General features: G+C 48.2%; 3 protein-coding genes and 1 long non-coding RNA gene across 16 annotated transcripts in view; 1 reads left to right on the top strand and 3 right to left on the bottom strand.

Moving 5' to 3' along the window:
* PRR14 (proline rich 14) overlaps positions 1-20,381 on the top strand; it is a 45,301-nt gene that overhangs the window by 16,768 nt on the left and 8,152 nt on the right. For 4 of the 11 annotated variants that reach the window (XM_083409681.1, XM_083409682.1, XM_083409684.1 and 1 more), the window contains 2 exons: positions 19,378-19,568; positions 19,676-19,943. In XM_083409681.1, coding sequence (XP_083265807.1) covers positions 19,471-19,568; positions 19,676-19,943 — 366 coding nt within the window. In that variant the 5' untranslated portion in view covers positions 19,378-19,470. Of the gene's footprint in view, positions 1-6,615; positions 6,699-15,589; positions 15,864-16,717; positions 16,775-19,374; positions 19,569-19,675; positions 19,944-20,381 lie in introns of those variants that run through there. The other 7 variants (XM_083409676.1, XM_083409677.1, XM_083409680.1 and 4 more) reach the window with 7 other exon arrangements.
* On the bottom strand, positions 314-9,624 carry ZNF771 (zinc finger protein 771). 2 transcript variants are annotated; one of them, XM_083409698.1, is made up of 8 exons: positions 7,910-9,624; positions 7,567-7,754; positions 6,947-7,063; positions 6,570-6,692; positions 5,641-5,772; positions 3,368-3,490; positions 2,971-3,069; positions 314-1,615 (listed from the first exon to the last, which is right to left on the bottom strand). In XM_083409698.1, the coding sequence occupies exons 3-8, from the start codon at positions 7,037-7,039 to the stop codon at positions 596-598; spliced, it is 1,590 nt and encodes a 529-aa protein (XP_083265824.1). In that variant the 5' UTR covers positions 7,040-7,063; positions 7,567-7,754; positions 7,910-9,624; the 3' UTR covers positions 314-595. The 2 variants fall into 2 exon arrangements, with proteins under 2 accessions (XP_083265824.1, XP_083265825.1); XM_083409699.1 differs by lacking the exon at positions 7,567-7,754.
* On the bottom strand, positions 10,490-14,937 carry ZNF768 (zinc finger protein 768). Of its 2 annotated transcripts, none has more exons than XM_083409754.1 (3): positions 13,964-14,937; positions 12,596-13,231; positions 10,490-11,782 (listed from the first exon to the last, which is right to left on the bottom strand). In XM_083409754.1, exons 2-3 carry the CDS (start codon positions 12,720-12,722, stop codon positions 10,848-10,850), a joined length of 1,062 nt encoding a protein of 353 aa, XP_083265880.1. In that variant the 5' UTR covers positions 12,723-13,231; positions 13,964-14,937; the 3' UTR covers positions 10,490-10,847. The 2 variants fall into 2 exon arrangements, with proteins under 2 accessions (XP_083265880.1, XP_083265879.1); XM_083409753.1 differs by having other exon boundaries at positions 10,490-11,785; positions 13,964-14,936.
* On the bottom strand, positions 17,626-20,377 carry LOC310662754. Its single transcript, XR_014504307.1, has 2 exons — positions 20,118-20,377; positions 17,626-17,794 (listed from the first exon to the last, which is right to left on the bottom strand). It is a non-coding gene; the product is annotated as an uncharacterized lncRNA (long non-coding RNA).

Here is a 20,381-nt window from a genome sequence, read left to right on the forward strand (position 1 = left end):
TCCCATAGGCAAGTGTGAACAGGATGCTGGACTTGATAAGTCACAGGCCCGTTCCAGCAAGCCTTGTATGTTCTTAGTATCTTCCTAATGCCATCCTGTGGCACTATAGCAGGAATGGGTAACTTTTGACCCTCCAGTTGTTAAGACTCCAGTTCCCACCAGCTCCAATCAACACAGCCGGTGGTCAGGGATGATGGGAGCTGTTGTCCAGTGACATCTGGAGGGCCAAAGGTTACCCACCCCTGCACTAGAAACCCATTCTGTCCTAGAAATCAAGATTGCCACCACAAACAAACACGCGTGCACATGCACATACTCTGCAATATTATTTACTCCTTTCCTTCACAGCAAGAGCAGGAACAGATCTTTGGAGGTGAACATAGTATTCTATGGAAGCAGATCCAATCTTAGTTCAATACAAGCATTTCCCCAAACCCATTAAAAAATGGAGATCAAAATACACCTCTCCATTCTGGTCCATTATTGATTTAGTCACAGATAAATCTCTCTCCTGTACTCGGGCTTTGCTTTCTGATCCAGCCAGAGATCCTGGAGGGCTACGGAAGATTTGCTGTTCAGCTACACCACTGTCCGGCTACGTCCAACAGCTGGTGCCACACTCAGTACAAGTATAGGGTCCCTCACCCAGCACGGAGTCTTCTTGAAGGCCGGACTCCAGGCAGAAACCTTTACCACACTGGCTGCAGATGAGAAGCCGGCTGCCCTCTTCCCCATCGGTATCATTGTTGCCATTGGAGATGCTGCTATTGGCACACAGGGCATTGTGACCGGACCCATGAGGGCTGCCACCGTCAGTGCTGCTAGCGTTTTCATAGAGGAGGCTGACGTGATGGGCACTAATGCTGGCATCATTGCCAGCTGTATCGAAGCTGCCAAGGATGTCATATGCCAGGCTAGCACCGCGGGCATTGGCATGAGTGCGGCGGTGGCGAATGATGTGGGAGCTAAGCCGAAAGCTCTTCCCGCACTCGTTGCAAACATATGGTTTCTCTCCTGTGTGCACCCGCCAGTGGTCCACTAGGTTGGAGTGGTGGGTGAACCTCTTGCCACACTCAGCACAGCCGTAAGGCTTCTCACCTGTGTGGGTGCGCCGGTGGTTGGCCAGAGTGGAGCTCCCAGAAAAGCGTTTGCCACATTCCTGGCACTGGTATGGCTTCTCCCCTGTGTGGGTCCTCTGGTGGCGAGTAAGGCAGGAACTCCCGGTAAAGCGTTTGCCACACACGTTGCACTGATAAGGCGTGACTCCTGTGTGGCTGCGGCGGTGCAGGTTGTAGTTGGAGCTCTGGGAGAAGGCCTTGCCACACAGCTCACACCGATAGGGCCGCTCTCCTGTGTGAAAACGGCGGTGCTGGAGGAGGTTTGAGCTGGCCGTGAAGGCCTTGCCACAGTCTCCGCAGACGTAAGGGCGCTCCCCAGTGTGTGTCCGCTGGTGCTTGGTGAGGGCTGAGCTCTGGTTGAAGCTGCGGCCACAGTCATTGCAGCGGTAAGGCTTCTCACCCGTGTGGATGATCTGATGCTTGGCCAAGTTTGAGCGACGGCTAAAACTCTTGCCACAAACGCTACAGGTATTGGGGTGTGAGGAGGAGGAGGGCACCTACAGGAATGGAGGAAATGATTAGGACAGCTTAGCCTGCTGTAAAAAAAGGCACTCTGGGAACAGATATGAGGCGTGCTAGCCTGGAAACTGCCACATAAACAAGTCATTCTTTTTTTAAAGAAGGAGTCCATCTTTGTACTGTATCATAGTTTTAGAAATCATCTTTTGATAAGAGCAGGAACTAAAGTGTATTAAGAGTTGGTCAAAACCAGAGGTCAAAGTTAATATATGCTTGGCAAGCCTCTCTTTTGGCTTAACAGGCTGCCGATGATATAACCTGACCTACTTGTAAAGGGAGTGTATATTGTGTGCAAGTGAAGTGGGGATGGCAGGAGATTAGACAAGGCTAAAGAGGGTCCCTTGGGAAAGATGGAGGGCACAAGGAGAAGGGAATGACAGAAGACGAGATGGTTGGATAGTGTTCTCAAAGCGACCAGCATGAGTGTGACCAAACTGCGGGAGGCAGTGGAAGACAGGAATGCCTGGCGTGCTCTGGTCCATGGGGTCATGAAGAGTCGGACACGACTAAACAACAACAACAAAGAGGGCCCCTACTAGTGGTGGCCCCAATGCTACAGCAGCGTGATAAGAAAAGAGGCATGTGGCCAAATTTTCCCTTGCTGGTTCTCTGGCCATATTGTTAAGGCTTCATCTTGACGCCAAGCCTTTTTTGTGAATCTTGGATTCAGCATGTAGACATTTTTTTTCTTTACTATTCCTTCATTGCACTCTTGAGTTTCAGTGACTTACAAGGTCCTAACATTCGTAAGATGTTGTCCTGTACAATGCCAGAAGAATTGCCAAATACCACTTCTTTCATCATCGTCCCCCCTGCCATACAGCTGCCAAGACTCACCAAAAAAAGGCTAACATCAGGATGCAGCCTTGGCAGTCTGGCCCCATCAGTGCCATATATTTAAAGCAGTATCGTACCACTTTAAATAGGCATGGCTTCTGTCAAAGAATCCTGAAAATTGTTAAGGGTGTCCAGAGTTGTTAGGAGACCCATATTCCCATCATACAGCTACAATTCCTATATTTCCTTGGGAAGAGGGAATAGCTCTGAGATTTATAGCTTTGTGAGGGAACAGGGGTCTCCTAGGAACTCTCAGCACTCATAGCAAATTCCAGTTCCCAGGATTCTTTGAGGGAAACCATGACTGTTTAAAGTGGTACAATACTGCTTTAAATGTATAGTGCAGATCAGGCCTCTGACAGGAGAAACCCAACATTCCCAAAGATCATGGAAACAGTACAACAGAACCACCTCCCCCCCCCCACCTCCATCTACCACAAGTCTCTCCTCCAAGCTCTCCTGACATTCCCTCAGCTATGCTACCCCCAGTACTCACCAAAATCCCATCTATCGGGATGGTGACTTTTTGCATCTCGATTTCTTGAGCCTTCTGCTCCTCCACCTCAGCCTTCATCTCTTCCTCAGATGGCAATTCCTGCAAGGCAGTAGAACCAAGATGGAGCAAGTTTGGCCAAGACAATGATTTCACTAGCCGTTGCAAACATAGTGCCCTCCACATGTTTTTGACTACAATTCCAAACCAGCTGTGCTGGCTAGGGCTGATGGGAGCTGTAGTCTAAAACATTTGAGGGGCCAGTTTTTCAAAGGCTGAGTTAAGCAATCCTTTCCCCCCCCGAAAGTTGGTCCTTCTTTCCCCTCACCCAAATAAAACATCTCACCTTCTCATCTTCATCTCCACTCACTGGTTTCCCACCTGCGGAAGCCCTCCTCACCTCCACTTCAAATTCCAGATTCTCTTCTTCATCTTTTTCCTTCTTCACTCTTCTTCTAATTATCAGTTCTTTCTCACTGCCATCTTCCATCATTAACCTATTCTGGGAGAATGAACACTCTGGCTAGAAAAGGCAAAAACAGCAAAAAGTGAGCATTTTTACACGTATCTTATCCCTCTAGAGTCAAATAGTTCTCAAATGCTGAGACAGGCCTAGATGGCCTTAAGCCCACGTGAACCAGAGGTTACCAGCCTTTTGGAGGCAGTGAGCACATTTGGAATCCTGCAGAAGTACCATTGGTGCCCATCACAAAATGGCTGTTATGGGGTTGTGCAGAAGAGGATGAACAAATGCAAAGAGGTACTGAGCAGGAAGATCAAACAGTCTCATACACTGTGGATTTTGAGGGGATATTTACTGAGACCTTTTGTGGGCACCATAGGAGGTACTGTGGGTACACTGGCAGCTGCTGCACTGGTGACCCCTGCACTAAACCAAGTACATCTCATCAACAGTATAGTGTGACCTATATGATCCTGGACAGCCCTACTGTGTTTTACTGTCCCAGGAGGTCACCAAGGGTCATCACAGACAGCTAACAAGTCAAATGTTGTGCATGCCTAAGGCTAAGGAGGTAAGAAATGGTTGCCAGGGGAGACACCACTTTGTCAATTTCTCCTCACAGGATGGGTTCTCTGCAGCCAACTCAAACAGCCATTTTTAAAGTATCGAAATCACCACCGGTGCTGACTTTTGCCAAAGGAAAGCAACTTATAGAAGAATACTAAAAATGATAACCATATATGTAGCACTCAGCATGCAGAATGTGTGGGTTTTTTTGCTTACAGGTAGGCCACTGAGCTTCCTGTGTGACAGTTTTCTCACACTATCCACTGTACTAGCAAAAAGCAACAATGTGAGTACGTAGCCCATTCCATAGTGTGCCACAACTGCTCTTTGTTCCTTTCCAGCTCTCCAATTCTTAGTTTCTTAATAAGAGAAAAGAGCAAAATAATTCAGATTGAAGTTGAAGAACAATACTCTTGCAGGCAAGATCTTGTTTTTATCTCTAATGGATTCTCTTATTCATTTAGCGGTGGCTCATTCTTCAGAAATTAGCAGACAACACTTTCCATGGGATATAGATATAGATAAAAATCACTGTGATGAAAAGTTGGAGCAAAGAGTGCTTGTATCTGGCAAAACTGTTTAACATCCATTTCTGTCATGTTCCAAGTCTTGGATACCCAAATGGTTTCCACCTACCAGGAGTAGAGATGATTCACATTCACGCCTCTAAAATTCCCTTTTCCAAGTTGTGGACAAAATATAACCAGGCCAATCACTTCAGTGTACATGCTGGTGTGTTATGTTCCAGAGTACATAAGAAAATCTTATCCAGCGTGCTATGGCAACTCCTGATTGATGGATTCTCTTCTCTTCTCTCTGCCAACCCCATTATCTTGTATAGTAGCAAAGATGGCGCTGAACTGAAATTTGTCACCTATCCGTCATGTTTATCATCCTCCTTGGGACAACTGCAGTTTGTAAGTAAGTTATGCAACCTCCTTTTAAGACTGTTTTCTGCATGTTATTTATGCCACATTCACACCATACATATAAAGTGGTACCATGCCACTTTAAATTGCCATGCCTTCCCCCAAAGAATCCTGGGAGCTGTAGTTTGTTAATGGTGCTGACAGTTGTTAGAAAAACACTATTCCCTACAGACCTACAATGCCTGGAGTGCTTTATCAATCTGTAAATCTGTATTCAGTTCTAATATCAACTGAAGGACGGTGGCGGCAGCAATCTTTAAGTAAGAAGACGAATGACATATTTTCTCCATAAAAATCCAAATCAAGCTGCTTTTTAAAAAGGCTGGTTGGAAGGCTGGCAATGCTAATGAAGAATATTATACGTTAGAAACGGGTGCGGATGTAAACAGGAGCACTTTATACAGTGTATCCTTTTCTGCTATACAGTGGTACCTTGGGTTATAAACACCTCGAGTTACAAACACTTCGGGTTACAGACTCCGCTAACCTGGAAGTAGTACCTTGGGTTAAGAACTTTATCTCAGGATGAGAACAGAAATCGTGTGCTGGCGGCACATCGGCAGTAGGAGGCCCCATTAGCTAAAGTGGTGCTTCAGGTTAAGAACAGTTTAAGGTTAAGAACGGACTTCCAGAATGAATTAAGTTCGTAACCAGAGGTACCATTGCATAGATGTAGCCCTGAGATCTAGTCATTGGTTTGCTTTCATTACTCACCATGTTGTCACCCATTGGGATCTCAAGCATCTTCACCACAATTGGAGGCTCTTCCTCCTTCTCTGTTGCCACCTTTTCTGTTTTGCATGAAGTGGCAAGCCGTGTCCATTTCCTTGGAGAAGGTGGCAGAGGCTGAAAGAAGAGGTAAAGTAGCTGGGAGCAGATTTTACGTTATTTTTATTCATTAGATTTCTATTCCATATTTTTTCCAAGGAACTCAAGGCAGTATAAGCTGTTCTAGCCCTCACCCACATTATCCTCACAATAACCCTGTGAGACAGGCTAGCTTGAGAGAGAATGTGTGTGAGAGAATGAAATATGACTGGTCCAAGGTCACGGATCAGCATCAAGCTTGAATATCTGATCCTGCTCTTCCCACCCCTTAATCCAACACTATAACCCTACACTATATTGTTTTTCTATTAAGTCAGGCACAATAATACACCAACCAACCCTGTGTAATCTGGACAGGGCAGAACACAAGTAGCCAGCATAGCATAGCGGTCAGAATGCTACACTAGGATCAGGGAAGCCTGGGCTCCAATTCTCACATGGCCATGAAACCTGCTGGGTGCTCTTAGGCTGTCACTACCCCTTGGCCTAACAGACCTTACAAGGTTGTTGTGAGGGGGCAAAGGGAACATGTTCATCACCCTGAGCTCCTTGAAGAAGGATGGGATAGAAAGGCAATCAATAAACACTCCCTGCAAACCAAGAAGTTCTGGTCCATCCCATTGGATCTCAGAATCCTGGTTTTTCCAACCTATTCCCTCAAATTCTGTCCCAGAATTATTTAGTAGGAAGCAAATTACACCCAGGACAGACACACATACCTCTAGTCCTGATTTTTCCTTCCTTCCACCTCACCACCCTCCTTCCGAACAAAAAAATCTCATAGGTCTGTCCCTGGAGATCTTGTATAGCCACACCTTGCTCTCCTGTGCTCTTTCCCTTTCCTTCTTTACTCTAGTCAGCAGCCCTTTCCGCCGTATCTCTGAGGATCCCCGAGATGTTCCCGCATTCTTCATCAATGGCCTGTCTGCATCCAATTTCTGAAGGTACAGAATGGGAAAACAAATACATACACAAACAAACGAATCCATTAGGTGACCAAATTAGGTCCTTACATATTTAAGGCACCAGATTGTCCCATGGTGCTGTTCACCCAGCATGAGATTGCTTTAGTCATATCAGTCTGAGCAGAAACGGACATGATGGTTTGGTCTGTTTTCCACAAAGGAGTCTTTCTTTTAAACCCAGAGGCATCTGGGGAAACATTCAGTGTCAAAGCGCCTCTGTTACTTACCACACCCCCATCTTTGACCTCGGTTGGTGTGCCAGATATAGGAATCCCCTCTGACTTCTCTTCTTTCATGTCCTCCTTGTCCTCATCCATCATTAATTTAAGTGCGGAAGTGAGTGGCTTTTGAGGGAGAAACAAAGGTAAGTGACCAAGGCTCTCCACCCTAAGCATAGTTATTATTAGAAAATTAAGTCCTCTTTAAACAACTCTTATTTGTAGACCATCGAACCCCCTACAAGTCAGTGCAGCTTTTTTGACTCACAACTATCCTGTGAGGCCAGCCACCTAGCTTAGATTCAGGAGATATTTAGATCTATTTTCCTATTGCCCCCAGCCCCCAATGAACATGGATGAGTCCACTTGGTTTGAATATAGTATGGGAAGATGGATAGGGCCATGGCATGACTCAAGTCTGTCTGGAAATCCTGTCACTAATCCCTGATGCAAAGTGCTGTCTTCATAGAGAACGACTGGCTTATTTATGCACCCTTCACATGCTCAGAAGCACACAGCACTAATGTGTAGGTATCACAACTGCAGAGGGATCCCTGTGCAGGCCATGGCCTCAAATAAGACCCACCCTTCCCCGCAACCCCCAGGAGTCTCGAGCTCTTAAAACTTACCTCTTTTGTCTCTCAGTCTTGGCGTTTGTCTGCTCGCTAATATCACTAGCTCCGTAAGTTTAGCCTAATTACGTCTTAGAAATCCAAGGGGGGGGGGGTTGTGTTGTGATGCACACCTCTCTCTATTCCAAGCAACAGCTGCTTCTGGCAACCCACGTGGTAGACACCCTTTTTTCTCCGCCACGTCCCTATGGAGAGTTAGGGTAGCTGGCAGCAGGATAAGGGGCTGGATAAGGAAGGGGAGACGGATTCCCCACCCGGGGCCAGTACCAAGTCCGGGAAGGAAGTTGAGCCAAGGAGTGACTGCTTCCTGCGACCCAGGCTGGCTCCCCTCCCCACTCACCCGGGCCTCTCTGGAGCAGGGGAGGAATGGTGGGGCTGCCGAGGGTGATGATGAAGATGATGATGATGCGGAGGAGGGCGCAGAGGTGGCTAGCAGAGCCGATCAACGGGATCCGGAGGCTCCTCGCCCTTTGGCAAGCGCCTCGAGATGGGCGGCGGAATCGGCTCCGGCTGCGCTTTTGCGCCTCTTCCCTCCCCGAGAAGAGACCCTGCTGAGTGGGGAGGGGGGGCTCCGGGGGACGGGGAGAATGTTAGACGTCGAGAGGAGGGTGGCGGAGGGGCGGTGCGCCTCGCAGATTCGCCAACGTTGCCTTCCCTCGTTCTCGCTCATTGGTGGAGAGGTCTGCAAGACAGGGAGAGTGGCAACTGCAGCAGCGGCGCCTGTTCCTGCCAGACGCGAGTAGGGGGTGGACCCAGGAGTCCTCCTCCCTACCTCCCTCCCTCCCACCCTTCTCCAGCCCCGCAAGCGACGAGTATTCGGGTTTTGAAATAGGGGCGGGGGCGAGGAGGAAGAGAGAGAAGCTCGGAGCCTCTGATCCGGAGCTTCTACTAGAGGCCACCCCGGAGGAACGTGTTTCCTCGTGGCAAGCGGGCTCTTGCAGAAACCGCGCCGTGGAATAGGGACGGGGGAGGCGGGGAGAGAATGCTGCTTCCGAGAATGTGCAGAGTAACGATCGCCTCTCGTCCGTTCGAATCCGGAAGGTGCACCGTTAACACGGGAGTAGTGCATGGGAACATGCCTGGGAGCAAAGGTTGAACCAAGACATTTCGCTGCCTGAGGGCAAGGACAGCGGGACACTCCACTGCCCGGAGGGAGATCAGCAGGGTAGTCACAAAGGGGCTTGGGGGGCAAGGTGTATGACACACAGCCCTCTTCAACAACAGAAATTGTGTGTATTCCCCCAAATAATAATAATAGGCTGAAGTAAGAGGTAAAATAGCATCTGCTGGATTTCTGCCTGTTGTGCTGCTGTTAAAATGGCACAAAAGCCTGTCGTCAGAAAAGGGGTTGGCGGCAACTACCGGGTGTGATAGAAGCTGGAACTCTTAGCAGGAGAGGATGCAGGAATGGCTGGACCCATAGAAGATTCTCCCCACCCCCCTGCCCATTTTATCCTTCACCAGCCCTATGAGTTGTTGGAATAGGCTGAGTGACTGACTCAGAGTAACCCAGTCGGCTTCATATGAGGGTGGGGATCTGAACCTATCTCCACCTAGACCAGGGTGGGGAACTTCCATGAGTCTGAGGACTGATGGCATTACTTCATGGGCAACCTTGTAGGGGCGACATATCAATGATGGGCAGGGCCAGAGGCAAAAAGTAGACACAGCAAGAGGTAAAAGTGGGGAGAGCAACAGATGTGACCCTCATATTTGTAGTGTTAGGAGTTTGGTAGGAGAGGGGGTGGTCTGAATGCTTGGACCTCCTCCTAATGCCTGGACCCAGCATGGAATAGCCAAGCCAGCCTGGTGATGGCCTGCTAAAAATTGTGGACCTGCCTCCCTCAACTGTCTGTTCCTTAGAAATACAAAAGGCCAGAGTGGAGAGATATGAGCTAGAAGCTGCAGGCAAAAACTACCGGCTGCAAGGGCAGAGAGAGCGAGAGCCAGGCCTGATTTATGCTGGAATCCAAGGCTGTGGGCTGTGGGAGAAGCAGGACCTCCTTGGGGCTTTAATGCTGTGCACCCCTCCATCATAGGCTCAGGTCGTATATATGTGTAAATAAACCATATGTCATAAAGACACCACAGTCCCCACTGTGCCTCATTCCCAAAGGAAACGCCTGGAACCCCTGTAATTTCACACTGCCCAGAGATTGGGGTGGCATGCACATCCTCAAAGGCACTTTTATTTTCAGGACCATGGGATAAGCAGATTTAGCTTTCGTTAAAAAAAAAGAAAAAAAATAGCAAGACATATATATAGTGAAAGAGGGTACAAATATAACAGAAAACATTCACTGATGGGAAAATAAAATAAAATGCTGCAGTGATTGTGTGTTTGGCCAGGAAATGGTATAATGCAAGACAAGTTTTGTCCAAACTAATCAAGCAAATGTTTCTACTACTCTAATCTAAAAACAACCACCATGAAGTGATGAAACCCAAGCTACTTTCTTGCAGTTTTCTGTAGATTGTATGAAATATGATCAGGCTGTACACTCTCAGTATCTTTTAGAACAGAGTTAAGTACCAGCAGTCATTAGTAATGATCACTATATGGGAAAGAAAAAGATCACCTGCTGGTACTATTTCCTTTTCCGTATTCTTTCTTTTATTTAAATTATAATGGTTTTCTAACAAGCAGCTCTCCTGTGCCCACTTACCTGGTGTAGCTTACTTCTGAATGGAAGAAGTAAGTTACACCGAGGTGGATTTTGGTAATCTTTGTAATATGGCCACCCCCAAAATTTGGAACCCCCAAATGATTCTTCTCAATTATGGATATTCTCATTTTTTCTCCCCCTTGGCTTGGCACCCTGTGTGGGACCCACCTGTACCACCCTAAATCTGGCACTCATTCCACTGAACATAGTGGAATTTACATTTGGGGTGCACAGAACAATTAACAAGAATATTATAATTTGTAACAAAATTAATTTATTTCCTCTCAGTGTCAATAATAAGGTTTTTCATAGATACATGTGTTTTCCTCATGATTTCTGCAGCAAATCACCTCATATAAAAATAAGCCCCTATACCACTTGAGTGCTGCAATCATACCCATGTCTACTCATAAGTCCCATTTAATTCAGTGGGGCTTACCCCCAAGTAAGTGGGCATAAACTTGCAGCCTTGGACTTTCCATTTGGATTCTAACAGTAGCTTCAAATTTGCCTTGGGACATCTGCACCCGCTTGGACTTGCGCTTCAGGCCCTCTCCCCAGCCAAGTGGATTCTAGTGAGTCCCACACCCCAGTAACAAGTTCCATTGCCACTCAGGAAGTGTCAGGCGATTTCTTAGCCTGATGGATTGTCTCGTGCTGGTTACGGTTAGAGTTCTGACTGAAGCCCTTTCCGCACAGCCGACACTTGTAGGGCCTCTCTCCCGTGTGGATTCGCTGGTGCTCAATGAGGACCGAGCTGCGCGTAAAACTCTTGCCACATTTCACACACGTGTAGGGCTTTTCTCCTGTGTGCGTAATGTGGTGCCGGATGAAATCCGTGCTGCGTGCAAAGCATTTCCCGCACTCAGGGCACCTGTAGGGCTTCTCCATCCTATGGCTTTTCTGATACTTCATCACCATCTTTGAGCTCCATGAGGAACTTCCCCCTGGAGACTGAGAGCCAAGTCCAAGCTCAGCTCTTGCACCTTCATCAATTCTTTTCAGGCTTTTAGGCCCACGCCTCTGAACCTCTGTCCTTTGCCAAGTTGATCCCCAGTGTATTGGGTCGCTCCTTTTCTCCTTCCCGTGAGTCCTCTCATGCTGCTTACAGTTGGAGCTCTGGCTAAATCCTTGCCCACAGTGGCTGCATTTGTATGGCTTCTCACCTGTATGGATTCTCTGGTGCTCCAGGAGGATTGAACTCCGACTGAAGCTCTTCCCACAGTCCAGGCACAGATAAGGCCTTTCTCCCGTGTGGGTCCTCTGGTGCCTCAAGAGGTCTGTGCTCCTGCGGTAATTTTTCCCGCAGTCGGGGCATTTGTAGGATTTTGTCTTGCCACACAAGGCCCACATAGGGTCCTTCAAGTCCCCTTTACAAAAAGTCGGCTGGTCTTTCGCAGAGCCTCCTTTCTGTAGCGCCTTATTTCCACTCCCGCTGGAGCTACTTGAGGAAATGGGACGTGGCTGTGCACCATCTTCCTGCAGGTTTTCCACTTTGTTCTTGCTCTCTGCAGGGAGAGACAGAATCCAGGCAGAATTTGCTCCATCTGCTGCAGACAGAAAAGAGGCTTGATCACCAAATTAAGCTCTTGGTTTTGAAACAGAACCTAATCCACACACATTCAGTGGCAGGATTGGGGGGGGGGGCAGGTGTCAACCCGGGCACAATTTTGCACCCACTCTCCACCATGGTTCTGCTTGTGCAGACTCTTCTCTGACTCTTAGGTAGTGTGAGGCAGAATAAGGCAGGAATGGAGAAGCTTTTGGCCCACCAGATGCTACTGGACCACAACATCCACTATCCTTGACCATTGGCCATGTTGGCTGGGCTGATCGGAGTCCAATAACATCTGGCGGGACACAGGTTTCCCCATCCCTGGGTTAAGTGCTGCAAGATGAGGAATCCCTCTGAAAAACATCTTGGGAAGAAAAAATGCACAGGAATATGGTGTGATATCTACCACAAAACCAAGAAGCTCCTGGGTTAAGAAATATGTAGGCTGCATCCATATGAAGAGAAAAACAGTGTTAAGGGTTTTCATGGGGTTTGCAGTACATAGTCTCCTAACCATGCCTACCCAGAATTAAGGCCTATGGAATTCAGTGGTGCTTACTTTCGGGTAAATGGGGTTAGGCTTGCAGTGTTACTCAGGAAACCTACTGCTGCAGTTTCATCTATCCCTTACACGCACACAAACAAACACGAGTCCATCTCCCACTTTCTAACACATAGGCAGACATTTCAAGATCCAGACTTTAGACCTGGCTAAAATTGCTATTCTAGGGCATATCCCTGGGTCAGGTTTAGCCCCGGTTTCCGAGCAAACCCTCCGTCCGTACCCCCCCCCCCCCATGCTCACCTGGTGTTAGCACCAGGGCACTTCCAGCAGGGACGGGCAGGAGGAGGTACACGGAGCCGTCAGCAGGGCCTCCGAGCCACCGAGGGGGGCTGCGGGCAGGAACAGCCGAGGGAGCCCCTGCCGCCATAGCAGGGGCAGCAAGCGGGTCGAGGGCGGCGCAAGGCGCGCGAGGGCCAGCCTGGACGAGCGCCACGCTTGTCGCGCACTTTCCCACTCAGCCGACGCAGCGCGAGGCGCGGTGAGGAAGAGGGCTGGCTCTGCGCGGCATCCTGGGAGGCGTAGTTTCCCCAAGCGGGTGACATTTAAAAGAAAAGGTCTGGGTAGAAATAAAACCGATTGATCCTGAGAGCAGAGGACGGGCGAATCCTAGAGATGAAGGAGGGCGGAGGCAGCTATCATTTAGAACCGGTAAAGCGGTATAGCCAACGCGGTGCGCGCCAGATGCTGATAGACTCCAACTCCCATCAGCGTCAGCCATCATAGCCAATGGCAAGGGATGATGGAAATTGCAGTCCAACAACGTCTGGGAAGGGGTCACATGGGGAAAATGCATGGTACAGTACCTTCATTCGGGCAAGGCTTCGACCAAGAAAATGGCAAGTGTAGGGCAGAGATTTGCTAAGGGATATCATTATTCTTATTGTTACCGGAAAAATCCGAGGGCTCCCTTGGACAAAAAGTAAAGACACCAACCAGAGTAAATTGGAGCAAATCAGCAGCCTGTAGGCTTGGCCTTTATTGTACTGTTGCAGCAGGGTGTTCCCCTCACTCGCAGGAGAGAGGAAAGACACAGAAAAAATGGTGTGCAAGACCTTATAAAAACTTTTGAAATTCCCCTCCTCTAGGTCAAGCCCACCCCCAGAAACATCATGCATACATTACAGAAAGGAGGGGTTGAGGGAGGAGTTGTGGTGGTAACCTGAGTGTCCTGTCACCTAGCTGGTTCCTCCTTTCCCCCCCTCCCCATGAGTACTTTCCAGGTGACAAAGGGGAGCTTGCAGTTTCCTGCCCCCTGAGGGGAAATCCAATCACTGTTCTTTTGTTATAGTCCGTGTTGAATCCACTCCTGTATGCAGTCTGTAGTGTAGTTGATGGCCTTCTGTCTAGGACCATCAGGGTTGGCATAGCAACTGGGCAGGGCTCCTGTGGATGTGCTGCTATGCTCAAGGGATTATGGTGGACTGTATCAAACCTTCCCCATTTTGTAGTCCTTCCTTCATGGAGTAAAATAAAAGTGGAACAGTGCAAATCTGATGTATGGTTGATTTTCTATGAATTTATAACAGAAGTGTAGCGTATGTAGTGTGTGAGTGTGAGTGTGTGTGAAGTCTGTACAAACAGAATGATGGGGGGGGGGGTTCCTGCTACATTATTTAGTCATGAAATTTGTATACCTCCCTTCATCCTTTAATCTCAGGGTGGTTCAAAACATAAAAATGGAAGATGAAGCACAAAATGTTTTACAAAAACGACAAGAAGACCACAAACTAATAACCCCCCCCCAAACACATTTAAAAGGGTATAGGATATTAATCAGTGCAAGGCCTGGTTGCCTTCGCCTGGCACCTAAAGGTGTATATAATGAAGGTGCCATTCAAACCACCTTGGGGAGGGCACTCCACAAACACAGAGCCACTGTAGAAAGGGCTCATTCTCATATTACTCCCTTCTTCTGGAGGAGGCACACACAGAAGGGCCTTGGAGGATGAATGCAGGGTGCTGCTGGGTGGTTCATATGGGGAGAGCCAGTCCTTGAGGTATTGTGGTCAGGAGCCATTTAAGGCTTTATAGGTCAAAACCAGTACTTTGAATGGGGCCTGGAAACTGCTTCTGTTGGAAGCAGTTTCTGTCTGTGCCGAAACCTGGCTGAAACCCAGGTTGAAATGGATCTAGAAAATCAGTTTCCTCCCCCTGAGTTTTCTAACCCAAGCTAAGCTAGCAATCCCTACCATGTCTACTCAGAAATAGGTCTAGGTGAATTCCATGTGGTAAATGGGGGTAAGGAGTGCACCTTTACTCATCACTACTACTTTCAGAGAGAGATGAGGGGGAATATGCATAGATCCTGGTCGGTCTGATTCCTTGGCTAAGATCATCCTGTCTTGGAGGTCTCCTTTGACGCAGAAGCCTGCTTCTGAGCAGACATGCCTAGGAGTGTGGAGGGAATGAACTGGCAAGATGGTGAGCACTTCATACCTCAACATTTTAAAAAAAATATGAACACAAATGTCTTTCCTCTAGGCGGATATTCCTCTTCTCCTAGGCCTTTGGCTAATTAAACAATATATAGCCCTTTAAACTGTGTGTGTTGGAGGCAGTATTATTTTGTTTGTTACTATGTTATTTTTGTGTTTTTATGTTGTAAACCACCATGTGATCCTCAGATGAAGGGTGGTATAGAAATTTAATAAATAATAATAATAATAACATATTAAACTAGTCTTTATGTGTGTGTGCTGTTTTGCACTGCCTTACAACGAACTTATTCCTGCATTGCAGGGGGTTGGACTGGATGACCCTTGGGGGTCCCTTCCAGCTCTATAATTCTATAATTCTAACTTAATACAGATTAATCTCCCTCAAAAACCGCGTGTATGACGAAACGACCTCCCTAAAGGAAGGAACCAAGGAAACTACTATTCTTTATTCCATCGCATCCAACTGGAAAATGGAAACACGGCTTCTTTAAAGCCTGAATTTCTGGTCTTCCCCTCAAATGGCGGCGTCTTAAACGGCGCCAACCAGACTCTGCCCTCACCCAAAATGGCTACCGCCCTGTACGTTTTCCTTCCTATTTTCTTCTCATTCCCTGCCCTTTCTTGAGATGGCGGGCCTGCTGACTTCAACGGCGCAGACGCCTTTTAGCGAAGAAGGCGGTCGCACCGCTTCCTTTTGCAACACAAACTCAAAAAAGTCTACGACCAACTTTTTTTGTTGTTGCCCTGAACAGCGATGGCGGCGCTGTAGCTACCAGACGCCGGTAAAGAAACCGCGCGCCTATTGGTTGGGACCATTAACAAGACGCATGGCCATTGGGTGGGCTGCATGTGGCGACGGCTCGGGCACTGTCCAGCGGCTGCTTGGAGAAGGGCGAGGGGAGGAGGAAGAGGGCGAGCTGGTGAGTTGGAGAGAGGAGGCGGTAAAGGCGGGGTCGAGCGTGCGGAGTAGTTTTATTTATTTTAGTTTTTTCAAATTGAGATGCGGGTGCTTATCAGTTTGTTTGCCTGAGGCAGGCGAGAAGCCAGAGGAAGGGAGGGAGGCGGCGGAGGTGAGACCTGGATGGGGCGGGCGAGGGGGGCGCCGCTCTCGGGTGGGGTGGCCGGCCGGTGTCGGGTAGGGCGCGCCTGGCGGATTGGGGGGCGGGGAGGGGGCAACTTGTGGGGAGGATCGAGAGGGGGTGGAAGGAGCAAAAGGCCACCATGTGGGGGGCATATATTTGGTGCGGGGGGACCCCCATGAAGTTGGATGTTTTTTGTGGGGTGGGGAGGAGTAGGGCGGAAGGATCTGGAGGAAGCGGCTGAGGAGTCGGAGGTGGGCACCGTCCAGCCCCACACCTCACCCGGCTGTCAGGGGTGCGCGGAGGGACTGTCCACCCGGCGCCTCCTCTGCCTGGTGCTGCCGCTCTCCCTCGGAGGAAATAGGAGCAGCCTCCGCCTGTACTCGCCTTGCCTTTCCTCCCGTCAGGGAGCGGTGCTGATCCTGCCTAGGGCAGAGCACCGGGCACCGGGCGCGGGGGGTGGGGGGGGCTGGATGAGTAGCCGACAGGTAATCGGAGGCAGGCTCTTCCTCCCCACACCGCCGCCTCCTCTGGAGCCGGCCCTTTTAGGTCAGTGAGGGAGGAATCGGCGGGAGAGCTAAAGGGGACGGATCTTGAAGCGCTGGGGATAGTTAGGAGGGGTGCCCGTGCTTACCTGTATGTGGGGTGAGCCTAGGCTGCGAAGCAGGACTTGGGAGGGGGGGAGAGAAAGGGATCCTGAATAGACGGCAGACCCCTTTCCTCCAGCATCCTAGAATTGCCACTGAAATCCAGTTCTGGGAGGGATCATTGGGTCATGTGCAACCCTGGGTTATGGTTTCCCTTTTTCCACATGCAGCACATGCTCACCTTTTGTATGCACCAAGGGTCCATCGCCAGGGATGGTGAGAGGCAGGAGCAGATGGGATGATGTCTCCACTTCCGTAGGTTTTTAATATGCGTTTGTGTGTGTGGTTATCAAAGGGTGTGGCATGAGGGGATGACAAGTGTGGCAGGAAGAGTCAAGGACAGTCAATCATTTTGGCAATGATTCATATTCTTATGTAGATGCGTTGTTTTATACTTTCTGGATGCCCCATGCTTGTATTATTTCATAATTCAAATAATACAAAATACAAATATATATGTTTTATAATACAAACAAATAATTGATAATAATAAACCAAACAGGGTACACAGAAGCTCAAATAAAGCTATTCTTTTGGTATATCCATTTTTGCTAGTTGTTTTGGGCATACAAATTGCATTGTAGTTATTTTTCCAGTTTCTGACATTTCTACTTCTACTCTTCCCTGGTAAAATTTTACAAAATCTCTGGCAATTCTTCACATTTGTGTTCCTTTTCCATGTTTTAGATGGAACAGAATGATTTAGTTCAAAATTGTTTTAATACCTCTTGTCAGTTGTTTCAAGTTAATGTGTTTTGTAACAGAGTAGTGCTTAATTTCCATGAAAACATTTTTTTGGTGCAAAAACATTGCAATTAATTTATTTTAAATGAATTTGCTGTAATACAAAAAAGAGAGTCAGATTATTATGGTTTAATTCTGCAAATACCCTTCATTAGAGAGCCTAGACCCCTGTGATGTTAGTAATATAATTTTAATTACCATCTGCTATGATAAAAATTGTTTGAAAAATTATAAGTTACAGTAGTATTTCAGCATTCCTCCCTCAGTTTTTACAGTTCCATGTATGCTTAGTAAATTTTCCCCATCAAACCCTCATTCTCTGATAGTGAAGTACCTTTCTTTCTTGTTCAGAGCCATGGCACTTTTGCATTCCTTGTTATCTTTGCTGATCAAGTTTTGAGGGGGATCATTGATTACACAGTACCTCTATGTCCAAGGGACAGAACTCCCATCTTTGCCTGCCATCTTTGGCAGTGGCATCACCCCCACCAATCTTCTTCCATAGTTAAGGAGACCCAGGGGATAATTATGCTGCAAAACAGGAAATTGGATAAGTGGATTTTTAAAACCCCCATAAATGCTGCTAATACCTAATAAATATTAAAATACCGACTCCTGGGAGGAAAATATTTGGATGGCAGAGATCACAGTGTCTTTGCTGAAGGGAGCAGCTGTTCCAGGCTGGTTAGTCCAGAACTCTACTGAGAAAATATGGTCTGAAACAGCCTAATATTGCCACTGGCAGTAGCCCCAGCAAAATCACCTACCCTCTGCTCACTTGGCTGCTTGCCTCTTATTTGTTTCATCTTGCCATGACTTGGGACGCTTTTGTTGGCTTGAGTTTTATCACCCGGCATTACTCAGCATTTCCTACCCTTCCTCCCACAGTCTTGCTGGCCCTCTTCTTGCCAGGGGTAACTTTTGAGAATAATCCCTCATGAGATGTCAAATGTGAGGAAGGTGACAGACAAGACAAATGTCTGAGCAAGGCTCCTGTCATGTGCGGAAATGTAAATCCACTAAAACGTTGGTCTGCCTTTAGTGTGTATCTGTGTTGCAGAGTTGGGCAACCCATGTCCCTGAACATGATGTTGGACTCCCAACTGCCATTAGCTCTTGGCAGCAAGGGCAGTTGGTAGAGTAGGAGACTCTTAATCTCAGGGTTGTGGGTTTGAGCCCCACGTTGGGCAAAAAGATTCCTCCATCACAGGAGGTTAGACTAGATGATGCCTGTGGTCCCTTCCAGTTACAAGTCTATGTACTGTAGACCAACACCAGTGCAGGGCAACAGGCTCCCCCTTCCTGTTGAGCCCTTTTAAAAGCCGTGGAGTGTGTTTTCTAGCTTGGATTTCCTTCTGCCTTGCTTGCTGTAGTACATACCTTTGTGGTGCTTCTGTTCCTAGCCCCCACCTTTAATTTGCTGTCCCCCATTTGGCAAGTGCCTGCTTGGTTTTGCCCATTTCCCTGGGTGGAGGGATCTTCAGAAGCAACACATTGTCTCCCACTGAGAAGTTTTCCCTTCCTACCTGAGCTTCTAGTCTTGTAGCCCTGGAGAATCTCTGTGAAGGAAGGGCGTTTTTTTAGTTGTTTCTAAGGTGCTATTTGCATGGCTCCTAATGATTTATAATTACCTTCTCTGAGGGGAAACCTAATAAGCTCTCATGCTGGCCTCTGTGTCTTGTTCAGTACCATTGGAGGGATGCATGTTTGAGCCTGCTGGTCCTTCAGAAAGGAGGGGGTGGCATTGCTAAGAGGTTTTTAGTCAGGCTGTGTACTCCCCTGACCCACATAGGGTTCAATGCTTACACACAATTAGCTGGGAGGAAGTCCTATTGAACCCAGGGGAGAGAGGTCTACTTCTGAGTAGACAAGAACAGGAGTGCCCTCTTAACCATCCTTTGCTTAGTTCAGTAGTAAATGTGAAGTTTTACCCAGCTAGTAAAGAGAATTGTGATTTGTCATCCGTGCAGAAGGTTTTGACAATCTGGGTGTGGTGTTACACATTCCAGGTTAATCCGGATTAAAGTAGCATTTGGCTTTAAAAGGCAGAACTATATCTGGGGACCATGGGAATGCAGTCATTTTAATTCTGGTTTTTTCCTTTTCTGAAGCAGAGAAGTGAGGAATGAAGACCCTGTGGGCTGTTCTGGGGCGGCCACCTTCCTGATGCCAGGAAGCGGTGGGGTGTCTCCCTTCTGAGAAAGGCCATGGAGTGGCCGCTCCTTGAACGAACATCTGAGGGGAACCCTCAGCCAATGTCACACTTGGAGAGGCAGATCAGACGGCGAAAAATCCTCATCTACAGGTGAGAGAAGAGTGACTCTCCTCCCTGTCAAAGTCCTGAGTGGGAGAGGCGAGACAGAAATTGTGTCACCGCTGTGACGTTCTCTTTGTATCCTTCCATGTTTCCAGGCCTTCCTCTGAGGAGCAGGAATCCTCAGCCCTGCTCCAGAAGCCCCTCGAGACAGGGGGGGCATGCCCCCTTCCATGTGGCGATGCCGAGCTGTCACCCAGCAAGAGGCAGCGACTTCAGCAAGGGCCACTCCAAACGGCAGAGCAGAACGGGGAAGTTTGCGGCGCGGCGGGAGAGACCTTGTGGCGAGTGGCCTCTCCCATGGAGAAGCAGCAGCGGAAGATGCTGGCTGTCAACCTGGAGGACTTTTCAACAGCCCAAATGCTTGTGAGGATGCCACAGTGTGGGGGCTGGGTTGCAGGGGGCATGAGAGGATTCCTAATGGGCTGTATGAAATCTGGTTCTGAGGTGGGAGAACCCGTTGAACAGGTCTCAAGGCCCCAGTTCCATAGTTTCCCCCAGTGCTTTTCTCTCTCTAGAGAAATAGGTGCTGGTACTCACCATGAAGTTGTTACAGTAACTGCCACACTTTTTAAAAACAACAAAAAAGAGTTTCTGGTACTGCATACCCTTGAGAACCTCCTAAAAAAAGCACTGGTTTTCCCACTGTGCACTGCAGCTCCCAGGGTGCTTTGCACTACCAGACCAGGAGAATTGTGACCTATAGTGTACCTCTTGCATTGTGATGGAGGAGTCAAGCCACCTGGATTAAGGACCCTGAAGGATGCCTTGTCCCCATGAGTTGATTCCTGAGTAAACATACAC

Source organism: Podarcis tiliguerta (genome assembly GCF_965153285.1).
Source record: "Podarcis tiliguerta genome assembly, chromosome: 13".
NCBI lineage: Eukaryota > Metazoa > Chordata > Lepidosauria > Squamata > Lacertidae > Podarcis > Podarcis tiliguerta.

Bases quoted from the DNA above. Each gene is read 5' to 3' on its own strand.
- ZNF771 (XM_083409699.1), bottom strand. From the start codon at position 7,039: ATGATGGATGAGGACAAGGAGGACATGAAAGAAGAGAAGTCAGAGGGG. The intron at 3,070-3,367 runs GTGAGGAGGGCT...ACTGCCTTGCAG, and splicing joins ATCTGGAATTTGAAGTGGAG to GAATTGCCATCTGAGGAAGA. The intron at 1,616-2,970 runs GTGAGTACTGGG...CCATTCCTGTAG, and splicing joins TCCCGATAGATGGGATTTTG to GTGCCCTCCTCCTCCTCACA.
- ZNF768 (XM_083409753.1), bottom strand. From the start codon at position 12,722: ATGGCGGCAGGGGCTCCCTCGGCTGTTCCTGCCCGCAGCCCCCCTCGG. The intron at 11,786-12,595 runs GTGAGCATGGGG...TTCTGTCTGCAG, and splicing joins TGCCCTGGTGCTAACACCAG to CAGATGGAGCAAATTCTGCC.